Source organism: Panthera uncia (assembly GCF_023721935.1).
Source record: "Panthera uncia isolate 11264 chromosome A1 unlocalized genomic scaffold, Puncia_PCG_1.0 HiC_scaffold_17, whole genome shotgun sequence".
Taxonomy (NCBI): Eukaryota; Metazoa; Chordata; class Mammalia; order Carnivora; family Felidae; genus Panthera; species Panthera uncia.
This window is the reverse complement of record NW_026057577.1, coordinates 47,366,619-47,380,732: the sequence shown is the minus strand read 5'-3', so window position 1 is coordinate 47,380,732 and position 14,114 is coordinate 47,366,619. Positions and strand designations below refer to the sequence as shown.

The window sequence follows — 14,114 nt, the reverse complement described above, 5'->3', positions numbered from 1 at the left end:
GTTCCTCTGATAAATCTGTATCTTTTACACTACCTACTTTGCTTCACATAATTAGAATCAACTTTTAAGTTTAGGAGAAATGAAGGCTTATTTGCTAGGGATGGTAGGCCAGGAGTTGCTTGGGAAATGGCTGGAATTTATTTTAAACTTACTAAAATACCGCCCCCCTCATAGGTGTTTTGTTCATTTGCCTTCACTTTGAGCAATACATTAGTGATTATAAATACCGATTTTTATTTCTGTAAGGTAATACTGAGCTTTGTCAATGACATCTTTTACCAAGATAGTAGTTATATGTCACTAGGCTACAGCATAACTTACTTACATATTTTAATACATGAGCAAAAAATTGATGGTTCTAAACTGTATGTAGTTTACTGCTTTCTAAATTTGATAATGTCTTATGTACACTGTTGTTTTCTTTCACTGTATCATTCTATCCTATTTCCCAGAACAGCACATACCATCAGATAGCTGTTTTTACTCAAATACAGTCAGTAGTAATTAGGCCGAATTTGGACTTTCCCTAGACTGAACTCTGGAAGCCTTGTCAGCCACAGTTTGGATGGTTATATTATTTTTTAAGTGCCATGACAGGTTCACTTACCTTGTGTAAAATATGCGTATTGCATGATCAGAAATGTGATGACATAGCGTAGGAATGCTGGATGAGTGGTTCCTGTGTTCTCATAGGCTACACAAAGACCACGTGAGTGACTGAAATAAGGAAGCTTATTTCTTTGTGCTTTAGTTTTCTCATTTTTGAAACTGAGATGCTTGCCCTAATTGTTTCCTATACTGGGATAGTTCAGATTTCCTTTTTTTTTTTTTTTTTTTTTTTAATTAAGGGAAAAACTAATTCCAAGGCTTATGGTAGAATACCGTAACAATAAAAAGAAATGCCAGGTTTTCTTCGTATATGTCATAAGCCTATTAACAGCAGTTCCTTATTTCAGATATTAAATCACCTTAAACAATGAAAAAAAATTTAAAAGCCACTTTTTATTGCACATTTACAGTATATTTGACAATCTCTGCATTAAATTACTAAATTAGATACATTTTGGACATGCACTGCTCTTTTAGACTACTGAAAATTGGTAAATTTTTTATATCCTCAAATGAGTAATCCTGCAATTCGGAAAGTTAATATATTTCTCTTTCTATTGGTGGGGATCAGTCTCAGATTTTTTGCATTTACTATTCTGTTCTTATAATAATAAAACATGTTGTACTAATGCTAGCTATTATTAGGTCTTTGTAAAAAAACAGCCAGCTTTCCTGATAACAGAACGGGAAATAAGCAGAGATAATTGGAAACCAAAACTGAGTATACCCTGCTAGATTAGTTCCCAGGAAATATAACTTATCTTTAATGCACATAATTTGACTAAGAATAAGTGGCAATTGGCTAAATATTTTGTCAATAAAGATACTATCTACCCAGATTATAATTTTGTTTTGTATTTTTACAAGGAGGGGAAACCTCAGTCTTTACAATTAAGCATAAAACTGGTATTGTAAAATTAGAGCCCACAAATCCTAAACCAAGAGGAACTAGGAAATCAACAGTGCATCACTGCTAAGTGCTAGACAGACTAGTTCCTGAATAAACCTTAGTTTGTTACATGAAAAACATTAATAAATAAGTCCATTGTTCTCAGACTTTCTATAAACACCAACAATTTATACAATGCAACATTATAAAATCTCATTTCAAAAATGTTTAATTGTTATCTACATCATTTGTGATTGTTCAACTGTAGTAAAGTATGAAAATTCCTAAAATGGAAAGAAAAAATAGCAAAGAAAGCAAAAAACAATGAATCCAATGACCCAGTTCACTGAATAAATATAGATGATCACCATATCCATGTCAAACCACCATCCGCGGCTGTCATCCTCAAAGTGCAGATAATCCATTCTATGTGCACCATGTGGGAACTGCCTCCTTGTAACTGGGGCTGCACGTCTGTGGAAACCTAGAAGATGTATGAACACATCTTAACGCTCACTGAATTCAGACACATGCTCAGAAAGGAAGCTACCATGAACAGAGGGTATCTTGATTCTATTGAGTGGTAGGTTGTATTCCTGACTTTCCCCCCCCACCCCTGCTGCCCGGCCCCCGCCAATGATAAGAACTATGAGAAGTCTCTTCTAGTTGAGGGTTTTTAGGGCAGGAACAGTAAAATTAGCAGAGTATGGGATTTGGAGTCAGGAGACAAGCCTTGTTCTGTCACTTTCTTGGGCAAGTTATTTGATCACTTCGGGTCTCCCAATGTCTCATCTACACCATCTAATAACTTGATTACCTTTGATCCTCACAGATTTTTAATTTTTTTTCACATGAGAGCATTTTCTAAGTTTAAAAACTTGTTCAGGTTTTATTTTCACAAGTGCTCTCTGTAACTTCTGGTCACTAACTTAACCTTTGATCTTTTACCGTAAGAAGTTCATTGTTATTTGAGCAAAATTCTATGAGAAAAATGTCTCATACATAGGAGACGTGAATGTGGAACGTCTGGGCTAAATCGAGATGCTACCAGGTACTTGTGCAGTGGACGTGATTCTATTCCCAGTCTGAGAGTGAGTGAGGCCTCCCTACTTTTCATTATAGAAAATAGTTGGTTCTTTGTTAGATTCCATTACTTTGTGTATTGATTGGCTCTAGCTGGGTTTTCATGTTCTTGACTGCTCTTTGCAGGGTACTTCAAGAGAGACGTGAGCTCTAAAATGAAAGCACTGCTTAAGAACATGGGAGAAGGAAAAGACAATTCCGATAACATGGGAGTGCATAAAGAAAATCATATAAATGAAAACAACGGAAACAGGAAGTACCATTTTACATCTCATTAAAAGGTATTTTAAAAATATAACCTCCTTATACGGTTAAAGTCACATCAGTGGTTGAAAGGAAGACTGGATGAAAAATGCAACCAGTTATTTTAGTCAACTCCAAGTGCTAGCAAATTATAAAACTAACCAACCATCAAACATACAAAAAAATACAAACAGACCAAAAATCCCCTACTATATCCTTTTGCCTCCCAGGGCTCTGAAAGTGAACTATTTGCACTATAAGAAGACAACTGGATCTAAACAAAAGTGTTTGGTAAAGGGACTAATTATACCAGGAATTAAATACAGTCAATTAGCATTTAATAATGGTAGGTGTGAGCGTGTTTGTATGTGACTTTGTGTTTGTCAGTGCTTCTGTGTTTCGGTTCCAGAAAAACCACTGGCTTTAGCTAAAGAAAACATCATCTGTATAAATAAAGGGACCATCTAATGGAAACACCATGGGATCTTTCCCAGGCATTTGGTGGCTCTTCGATTTCAGTTTTCAGCTGGCATTGTTTGAGAGCTACCTTACAGCATAAGGAAACATGTGTGCAGGGGGACTTGACACAGAGTGCATTAGACCTTCTTTCGGGGGTGGGGTCCTAAATGCAGAGCATTTTGGGAAAGCATAAACGGCCCAAGATGGTCCAAATGCTGAGTCCCAATTTTAGCTGATCAGGCCAAATGGTCATTTGCATTGTTATGTGTTTATTTTGTGGATTTTTTTTGGTCCCTCCATTGAAGGCAGTTGCCAGGCAGTGCCTGAGGTTGAACATCACTAAGACTGCAACACCCTACGAGCGCCAGGAGAATGTCTTGTAGACAGGTGGTTCCTGGTTCCTAATTCTCAGGTCAAGGTGATGAGAGGGTGACAGGATCATTTTGTGGCAGCCTGGTGTTTGTACAGTTGGGTGAAGATATCCTTGTAGATCAAAGCCCCTGGGGCCTCAGCCTCAAACGCAACTACCAACAACCCACTATCCAGCAAAGTTCCACCAGGGAACCAAGCCAGGGACCCCGAAAGCTCACAGATATGTATGGCACAGGCCACCCATTGACAGTACAGGCTCCTGGACTTGAGATTCCTCTGGGGTGGCTGGTGGTGGATTCCATTGTGGCTGCAGCCCCATTTCTAGCTCTGTGTAATACACACAGAAGTGCCATCCCCAAGGGTACAGAGACCTTCCAAACACTCTGACACAGCCTTCCTCCTACTTTATTAAGGGAGCCATTCTTCCACATGGCTCCCTAGACAAAGCTAAAGTCCCATTTGTTCTGAGGCCACCCTGGCCAGGCATGTTTCAGACATTATAGCCCACTATGTTCAGGCAGTGTAATAGACACTTGCACTCTGTCTACAGAAGCTTTGGGTAGATCTGTACCTATAGAGATCTGAAAGAAGGACAGGGTAGGGCAGGGGAGATGTGGAAGGATTTTAGGACTAGATCTATATCTACAGAGAGATACATGCAATAGAACTCAAGGGAGGGCCTCAAATAAGGAAATCCAAAACTTCTAATCTCCCAGGGTACAACATTAATATTTTGAGGCGGAATGAAAAACCAAGGAAATAAACTGCCAGTACCCACCTTAAAAAAGTGATAGTTCTTTTATGACTAAATGAAATATATATCTTAGAATTATTGTATCTCCTTGTAAAATGTTGTCCTTTTTCTTTTTAATATGTGCATGCTAATTATTTAGAGCTTGAGTATTTTGGTAGTTGCTAGTAACTCTGGTGATAAAGGTTTTCTTAGTCTCAAGCTTGAAGCAGATTGTGGTTCACCATTCTTAACAATGGAAGCAATGTTAAAAATTAGGCTCTAGATCAGGCTGCTTATTCTGATGGCAAGGTTACACTCACTTGGGTATTAGTACAGTTATTTAAAGTCAAATTTCTTGGATGATGGACAATTCTAGATTACTGTTTATAGGTTTTATTTTACATTTTAAAATCAAAATTGTACATATTTAAGTTGTAAGACATATTCCATATAAAGGCACGTAAAAGCCTACTCTACTGGCGAATTTCCAGTGTCTCTTCTCAGATGTATGATCTGCAGATATTTTCTCCCACTATAGTGGTTGCCTTTTCATTTTGTTGTTTCTTTTGCTATGGAAAAACTTTTTAGTTTGAGGTAGTCCCACTTGTTTTTCATTTTTTTCCCTGAGTTTTGTGGTTATAACCAAAAATCATTGCCACAGCTCATGTCAGGGAACTTAGCCTCAATGTTTTCTTGCAGACTTTTACAGTTCCAGATCTATTTAACTTTTTTGAGTAGATTTTTGTGTATGGTACAAGATAGGGGTCCAATTTCATTCTTTTGCATGTGGCAATCCAGTTTTCCCAGCAACATTTATTAAAGAGACTATTGTTTCCTCATTGTGTATCCCCGGCACCCTTACTCAAAGTTAGCTGGTGGTATATGTGTCTATTTTTATGCCAGTACCACACTGTTTTGATTACTATAGCTTTGCGATAAAATTTGAAATCAGGAATTTTCTTTCTCAAGATTGCTTTGAGTATTTGGGATTCTTGAATGGTTCCATAAGAATTTTGGGATTGTTTTTTTCTATTTCTGTGAAAATGCCCTTGGTATTTTGATAGGGATTGTGTTGAATCTTTATATTGCTTTGAGTAGCATGGACTTCTTAATATTAAGTTTTCTAATCAATGAACATGGAATAGCCTTCTATTTAGTTGTGTCTTTTCCAGTCACTTTTAATATTTTCAGTGTTGATTTATAGATTATATTTACTTGTATTATGTGGATTATAAACATAAAATTTTAAAGGATGAGATAAAGGTGAAATGATATTTTAGGATAAATTAGAGGGCCATAGTTCAAATATATTTTTAATAATTTATGTTTTTTGGCTAACTTCCTATAATATTTTATATTATAATTAATTTTTATAGCCGACAGAATGTTTACACTAGGATGATGTGTCATCCCCTCTACTTTTTTTGTTTGCCTTATTAGTATTATCTCTAATCTGATTTCTTAATAGAATTCTTTTTTTAATATTTATTTTTGAGAGAGAGAGAGAGAGAGAGAGCGAGCGAGCATATGAGCAGGGGAGGAGCAGAGAGAGAGAGAGACAGAATCCAAAGCAGGCTCCAGGCTCTAAGCGGTCAGCACAAAACTTGACACAGTGCTCGAACCCACGAACTGCGAGATCATGATCTGAGCCGAAGTTGGACATCCAATCGATTGAGCCACCTAGGTACCCCTTAATAGAATTCTTTTAAATTAAGGCTCTTGTCTGCTTTGTGCTAGTTTATCTGAAACTATATAATATACTGTAAATCCATTTAACTGGGTATATGCAATTTTCAACATATTGTGACACATAGAAAACAAACTAATGAAATCAATCTTTCTGTGTTACCAGACTTCCAGTTTTCCTCAGTTAACATTACATACCATCATAACATGTTGGTATAGGATAGAGGGGAAGTGGGAAGAGTTTTTCTCACATTCAAAAATCATCCTAACACATAACCCAAATATTCCTAAAGTAGTTTATATACGTTTTCAAAAACTTCTTCACAAATAGAGGCTGGAGAACAGGTAACATTGTTAATGGAAATTATTATTATATGTAAAAAATAAGTGATTTTTCTGACCTAAAGGATTATTTATAAACCTTAGATGTTTCAGATTCTAGTTTCACTTGTTTGGGTCAAAGGAATAATGGTATTAATGGAATAGCTACAGAAAAAAGTAGAGCTAAGAGTAGACATGGCACGAAAGATGAGTAGAGAGATCATCTATGCTATTCCCCAGGACAGTCTCTGTTTACCCTTGTTGTCAGGATATAACTACTAATAGTTCCCCTTTCATTCTTCAGGTAGCCTCATTTGTGCTAATTTCCAGCTTTGAAAACCAGAAGGTGATGGTGACCCAAGATGGCTCAGGGTAGTAAGTTCTTTAGGTATGGTGGATAATGATCATTTCTTGTTTAATATTAATTTCTTAAACTTTTTTAAGTGGAGAGTTAGTGAGTAGGTCTTTAAAACAATTTTGGAATTTCCAAAGCTATAAATTAGATGAGATGATTGCAATTTTCTCAATCAAAATCTGACGAAAAGAAGATCACATTATAGATATCGTTACTTGGTAAGTATTAGGTACATTATGACATTAGAAAAATTGCCATTATACTAACCAGTGATTAATTACTGATTCCACTGTAAAATGATCATAATGAGAGGACCTAATTCATTGGGCTATTTTGAGGATTAGGTGAATTAACATACATAAGCACAGGCCTGGTCCACTATGAAGGCCTGGTTCAATGACTGTTAGATTTTTTTCTTCTTGTTAGGTTGTTATTATTATTATTACTCTGGCTACTACTATTCTTAGGAGAAAGAAACTACCTTTTGTTGCTCGAGCTTGTTCTTCATATTACATCTATCTTTTCTGAATCAATCACTGATGGTTCGAACAAAATGGTTTCTATTTCCTTCAAGTATGAGTTGATTTTCTTGAGGCAGTGGCTAACTTTAAATAGAATGTCAGAATATCAGATACTGAAACTCTGAGATCTAGTCAATATTTATAGAGTGTGTATTTACTATCTGTTAGTGGCTGAGGGTTTAAAGATATTTTAAGACATAATTCCTGTTTTAAAAAACAATGAGTCTTTTTAAAAATGTTTCTCAAGCTTCGTTTTTAAATTATCACCTCCATAAGGGGAAAAATAAGTTAAATTTAAGTATTCTAATCAATAAATTAAATTAACTTCAATCTGATTTCTCCCTAATGAGAGAAATTAAATAGGAATGAATACATTTTGTCAGGTGGAGTTGAGATTTTGAGGGCCACAAACTAATGTATTATCTAGGATTTTTTGGTGCCCCCCAAACCAATTTTTGCCCTCATTTAACATGCATAGCCTAGAAGACAGTACGCCTAAAACCATTTTGACAATACTCAATGTAAATGTTGTAATATAGACAACTACTTTATTCCAAGAAAGTTTGGATTGGAATTAATAGCCTGAGAGGCTTCTGCACCAGGAATTCACTTTTACATGAACTTAACCACAACCTACCACTGGTGATAAACCAATAATGATTAGTTTGGTATTAGACATGGTTTAAAGAGTATCTAATAATATTACTACCTTCTAACTATGCTATTTTAAAGTAAAAGAACACAATAAAGACATAAACTTCAACTCTTCCCCCCCACCCCGATATTATAGTGGGGAAAAAAAAGCACAGTGCAGGGAAAGTCATTCTTATCAAGAAATCAGAAAATTTGGATTCTTGTGCCAATATTAAACATATTCGTTTAGTCAAGTCAAAATAGCTTTCCTGTATCTTTCAAGATATTCATATGGTTTTCTTCTTTAATCTGTTAATGTGATGAATTCACATAGATTTTTTTTAAATGTTGAATAATTTTAAAAAATCTAAAGTGATAAAGTGATAGATTTTCTAATGTTTCATCCTTCCTTTCATACCTAGGATAAATTCCTTATATTCATGATATTTGTTTCTGTACACTGATGAATTCAGCTTTATGTATTTTATATAGTTTTCATGCATATGTTTGTAAGGATGATTGGTGTATAATTTTATGTTTTATGTTATGTTTGCCTGGTTTATCATGATTTTATTGGCTTCATAAAATGTGTTGGCAAATAGGTGACAATTTTACATGGGTCTCTGTGTATCTGCATATCTTGCAAACAGAAGTAATAACTGCCTTTGTTCTGTACCATTTTTTGAAAGATATTCCTATAGCAAACAGTTTTGGCAGATAGAATGTCTCCCTCTGGGAAGGTGTGATTTGTAGCCTTAGAATATAGCATATTTAATGCTGTTATAAAAGAATTGAATTTTATAAGCTCGGAGCTCCATGTAACACACTCCACTTTGTGTGTAGTTATCGCCTGGGCCTACCTATATGCTCTATGAGAAAGAGGGCTCAGGTGCCCACCATAAATTCTGCTGTTTTGGCTACTTCTCTGAGTAATAGACCATCCTTTGTTTCTGACCCAGAAATCTTATGCTTTTTGCAGGCATCCATGAAACTGGTAGACTAACCTGTTAGCTTGCAAATAGGGTAAATCTTAGACCCTTAAGAGTTCTCAACATTGACAATTTTGTGCCCTTTTTACTATCTGAAACAATGTGCATAAAATTAAAATCTTGATGGTTTGGTAAATATAGCCTGTAAAATGATTTGGGTCCACTGTCTTTTTAGGTGTAGGGGTAAATTTTTAAATACCAATTCTTTATTAGCTGGATCAATTTATTAGTTGCTGGTCTGTTCATGTTTTCTAAGTTTTTCTTGAGTTGGTTTTGGAAATTTTATGCGACACTTTCCATTTTATCCCAGTTTTCAAATGTATTGGACTAAAATTTGCACAACTGTGATGCATTTAGGGCTCTTCACAAATAATCTGGTCTCCTTCTGAGTATGTGGTTTATTGTGCACTTCCCTGCCCCTTAGAAGTTAGGCATGGCCATGAAACATTACCAATGAAAATGATTGCTCAAACAAAATACTGTGCACCACTTCGGGGTACAGCATTTATCAGTTTGAGAAGCTGTCTTTTTTCCTCCTCCACAGCAGCCACCAATATACCAGACAGAGGCTGCTCAGCTGTCCTAGGTCCTAAAGCTTAAGATTATGTCCAGCAGAGTACTCAAGGGGAAAATATTTCAACATCACTATGAATTCTAATTGAAAATCACAGAGTAACCCTTAAAGCTACCAAAAAGAGAAAAAGGGTAATAATCACAAGAGTTGAATCTGACTTCTTTTCTTTTCTTTTCTTTTTTTTTTTTCCTACACATGGAAAAGTCCCCTTGGAGAAATGTCAAACTGTTTAAAATAAAGAGTGAGAAAGGACTGTGAAGAAAATCTGCAAGTCACAATCAGGTTGAGCAAGTGTATAAAGAAGAACCAGGATTTCCGAATCTCAAACAGGTACTTGTGCCACTTTATAAATACTACTTTATAAAAACAGTTTTACCCCAGAAGGATTTCTCCCATGTCCTAGAAGATAAAGGCTATCACTTCCTGCCTCCCCCCAAATAAGGTTCAAATTTACATTCACCAAAGACCATAAAGTAGGTTCCATTATTTTGAAGACTCTTTCAGAGACATAAAGACTGTGAACAATTATCTCATACATCTTTTTCAATTTTCAGCAACTTTCACAGTGCTTATACTGGGCACTAAATATGTTTGTTGAATGGATGGTTGAGTGAGTGCCTGTATATAAGGAAACACATCAGAAAATAGAATGAATAATTAGCCTATTTTTTTGAGAATGGCTCAAATCAAGACTCCCAAATATATTTTTAGCAGGAATGGAATATTATTAGGAATGTATTTGAGATACATTTTGTAGTTCTTAAGAAAAAATATTCTTTAGAGGTTACTTCAGAGAGCTTTGAAATTAGTATGTGCTCTGCACAGAAGTTGTTTGTGTGACTTGTCATGTATTTCTGCTCAGAGCTGCACATAGACAATCGGGGGCACTTGGTTTGTACTCTGTATCTGGCCTTGGGATCAGAACTGGCCCTTCTGTTCCTGATATCAAGAGGGATTAACTTGTCATCACCTCCTTGAGCCAGACCAGGCTGGCCCCGTGGGATGCATCAGGGAGGGAAGAGAAATGTGCACATGCCCAGGCTCCTAAGACTGTGAGATACATAAGAGAAACAGAGAGAAATTAAAAAAAAAAATCCAGCTCCCTCAGGACTGCAGTTAGGCAAACTTAATGACTAATCACAAATCATACATAGGTAGTATATATATAATGCCCTGGAGGAATAGTTGGTTGGAAGTCTCACCTGAGGGGAGGCCAGTCTGCCACGCACCCTCAGTGGGGACTTCAACCTGGCTGTTCACCACGGGGCTTCCGCAGCCAGAAGGTTGGATGCTGTGAGTGCCTGATTTGATGTATTAGACAAAGCCTTCTTTGTTCTTCTCTCCCTCTTAGGTTTACTATAATTGTTTAATTCCTTTTATTCCCTTTCCCTTGTAATTAATAAAGCTTTCCTCCATGAAACCAAAAGTGCGGCCATCGTGAATTACTATTACTCAGAGCAGTATTTAAAAAGGAAAAAAAAATCATCTGTCATATGCCAAGCATTTATCAGATAAATCGGTTAAGCAAGATGGACACACTGCATGCTCAGAGTTCAGTGCTCAGAGTTCATGCTGACTTATTGATTCTTACTTCACTGCAGTAAGCACTGAATTCATCAACACTTTACAAATAAGGAAATTAAGGTTTATGGAGGTAAAGTAATTTATATTAAGATTTGAACCTAGTTCTTTCTCTCTCATTTGGGGACAGCTTGAGTCCCAGTTCTGCTAGTTAACAACTATGTGATCCTGAGCAAGTTACTTCACCTTTCTTACTGAGTTTCTGGAGTTGAAGAATGAGGACAATATGATACCTTCCAGCTTTACCCATCTTACATCTTACCCATCCTACAGCTTACATGTAGTTAGATGCTTTAAAAAAAAAGATATGTGTGCTATCCTTCATGTGTGATGGGACAGACAAAAGGTTGAAGCATGGTATTTTACTGCTCTGTATTTTCCTATTACATAAGGCGTTTGTAGTGTCAAGTTGATTGATATAAATAGGCCTTAGCAGAGGTGGAGTGATATTTTTATAGTCAAAGTAGGTATAGAGTTACTCTGTTAATATACTTGAAAAGCTAATACACAGTGGGTTTTAAATGTCATCTTTATCTCCTATATTTTTTTAGGATACCAGAGTCAAATGTATAAATCCTGTACAATCAATTATTTTCTATTGAATAAGTTAAAGTACACTGTGGATTACTTATAATTCTGTAACAAACACTGGTTTGATTTTCAGTATACAGTTGATCCTGTATATAGTTGATCATATACATGGATGTGAGCTGTGTAGGGCCACTTCCAAGTGGATTTTTTTCCAATAACTATACATATAGGCATGTATTTTTTAAAATATTTTTTTAATTCTCAAGTTAGTTAACATACAGTGTCGTCTTGGCTTCTTGATTCATCTCTTCATCTTACTTGATTCATCAGTGATTCATCTCTTACATATGACACGCAGTGCTCATCTGAAGAGTGCCCTCCTTAATGCCTGTCACCCATTTAACCCACCCCGCCACCCCGATCAACCCTCATTTTGTTCTCTGTATTTAAGAGCCACTTATGGTTTGCCTCCCTTTCTGTTTTTATCTTATTTTTCCTTCCCTTATGTTCATCTGTTAAGTTTCTCAAATTCCACATGAGTGAAATCATATGATATCTTTCTCTGACAAACTTACTTTGTGTAGCATAATGTAAATGTATTTTCTTTTCCTTATGATTTTCTCTTGCTTACTTTACAGTATGAATACAAGATAGAATACATATACAAAATATGTGTTAATAGATTGTTCATGTCATCATCAAGGCTTCTAGTCAACAGGTTATTAGTAGTCTGGAGGAGTCAAAAGTTAAACACAGATTTTCAACTGCATTTTCAAATGTTCAAGGGTCAACTACAGTTTATAACGTTATCAAACCAAATCATAAAAATATTTAAGTTTTTGTTTCTGTTAACCAGGTAAAAATGAATACCATGATTCCTTTTTAAAAATATTTTTTACTGTGGTAAAAAATATATAGAACATAAAATTTTCCATTTTAACCATTTTTTACTATACAACTCAATAGCATTAATTACATTCACAAAATTGTTCAACCATTATCACAAAGGGAAACTTTGTAGTCACTGAGGAATAATCTCCCAATTTCCTATTCTTCTCAGTCCCTACTAACCTCTATTCTGCTTTTTGTCTCTATGAATTTGCCAACTCTAAATATCTCATATGAATCAGATCATAGAATATTCATGTTCTGTATCTGGTTCTTTCATCCAGCATGTTTTCAAGGTTCACTGATATTGTAGCATGTATCATAACTTCATTTCTTTTCATGGCTAAATAATATTCCCTTTTATGTATATACCACATTTTGTTTATCCATTAATTTGTTTATAGATCCTGGGTTACTTCTATGTTTTGGCTATCATAAATAGTAAGCACTGAGATACAAATATCTGTTCAAATCCCTTCTTTAATTTCTTTTGGGTATATATCCAGGAATTGAAGTCATGGTAATTCTGTATTTAGCTTTTTGAGGAAACTCCAAAGTGTTTTCACAGTGGGATGCTTCATTTTACATCCCTACTAGCAATCTATGAGGATTCTTATCTCTCTATATCCTTCTCAACACTTATAATTTTGTGTTAAAAATTTATCATAGCTAGTCTAGTATGTGTGATCTCATTGTGGTTTTCATTTGCATTCATTCTCTTAGTGACTAATGATGTTGAGCATCTTTTAATGTAGTTACAGATTATTTGTACATCTTTGGAGAAATGTCCATTCAAGTCTGCTGCCCTTTTTAAAACTCGGTTGTCTTCTTGAGTTCTATATATATTCTGGGTATTAAGACCTTATGAGGTAAAAGATGTGCAAATATTTTCTATTTAGGCTGCCTGTGTACCTTCTTGATAATCCTTTGATGCACAGTATTTTTAATTTTAATGAAGTTCAATTAATTTTATTACAGTGTTCATGCTTTTGGTATCATATGTAAGAATGCAATAGTCATGAAGATTTACCCCTATATTTTCTTTAAGAGCTCTAAGGTTTTAGCTCTTATATTTAGGCTCTTGATCCCTTTTGAGTTATTTTTTTGTATATTATATGAGGCAGAGGTCCAGTTTTATTCTTTTGCATAGGGAAATCTAGTTGTCTTAGCACTATTCACTGCAGAAGCTACTCTTTCCCCATTTAATGGACTTAGTTAAGCACCCTTGTCAAGAGTCAACTGGTCGCACAAAACTTTTTTCCTTTTGATGTTTATTTATTTATTTTGGGAGGGGGAGAGAGAGAGAGAGCGTGTGAGCAAGCAGGCGAAGGGCAGAGAGAGAGAATCCTAAGCAGGCTCCCTGCTGTCAGTGCAGAGCCCAATGTGGGGCTCAATCCCACAGACCCATGAGATCATGACCTGAACCGAAATCAAGAGTTAGACACTCATCTGACTGAATCACCTGGGCGTCCTAACCAAAACGCTTTCTAATGAAGTAAATATATATTTTTTGGAACACTATAGATGAAAATAAGAATCTATATTTGAATGAGAGTATTTTTATAAAGATTTTTGAGAAAAAAAGAAAATAGTTTGAAATTGGACACCAAGTTCATTGGCTCTTGTTGGATCATACACTTCAAGAAG

At 35.5% G+C, this 14,114-nt stretch overlaps 1 protein-coding gene across 2 annotated transcripts in view; it reads right to left on the bottom strand.

Annotated features, from left to right (window-relative positions):
* Positions 1-813: 813 nt before the first annotated feature.
* RNF180 (ring finger protein 180) overlaps positions 814-14,114 on the bottom strand; it is a 204,069-nt gene continuing 190,768 nt past the window's right edge. For both annotated transcript variants that reach the window (XM_049649512.1, XM_049649514.1), the window contains exon 7: positions 814-1,982. In XM_049649512.1, coding sequence (XP_049505469.1) covers positions 1,783-1,982 — 200 coding nt within the window. In that variant the 3' untranslated portion in view covers positions 814-1,782. The remainder of the gene's footprint in view (positions 1,983-14,114) is intronic.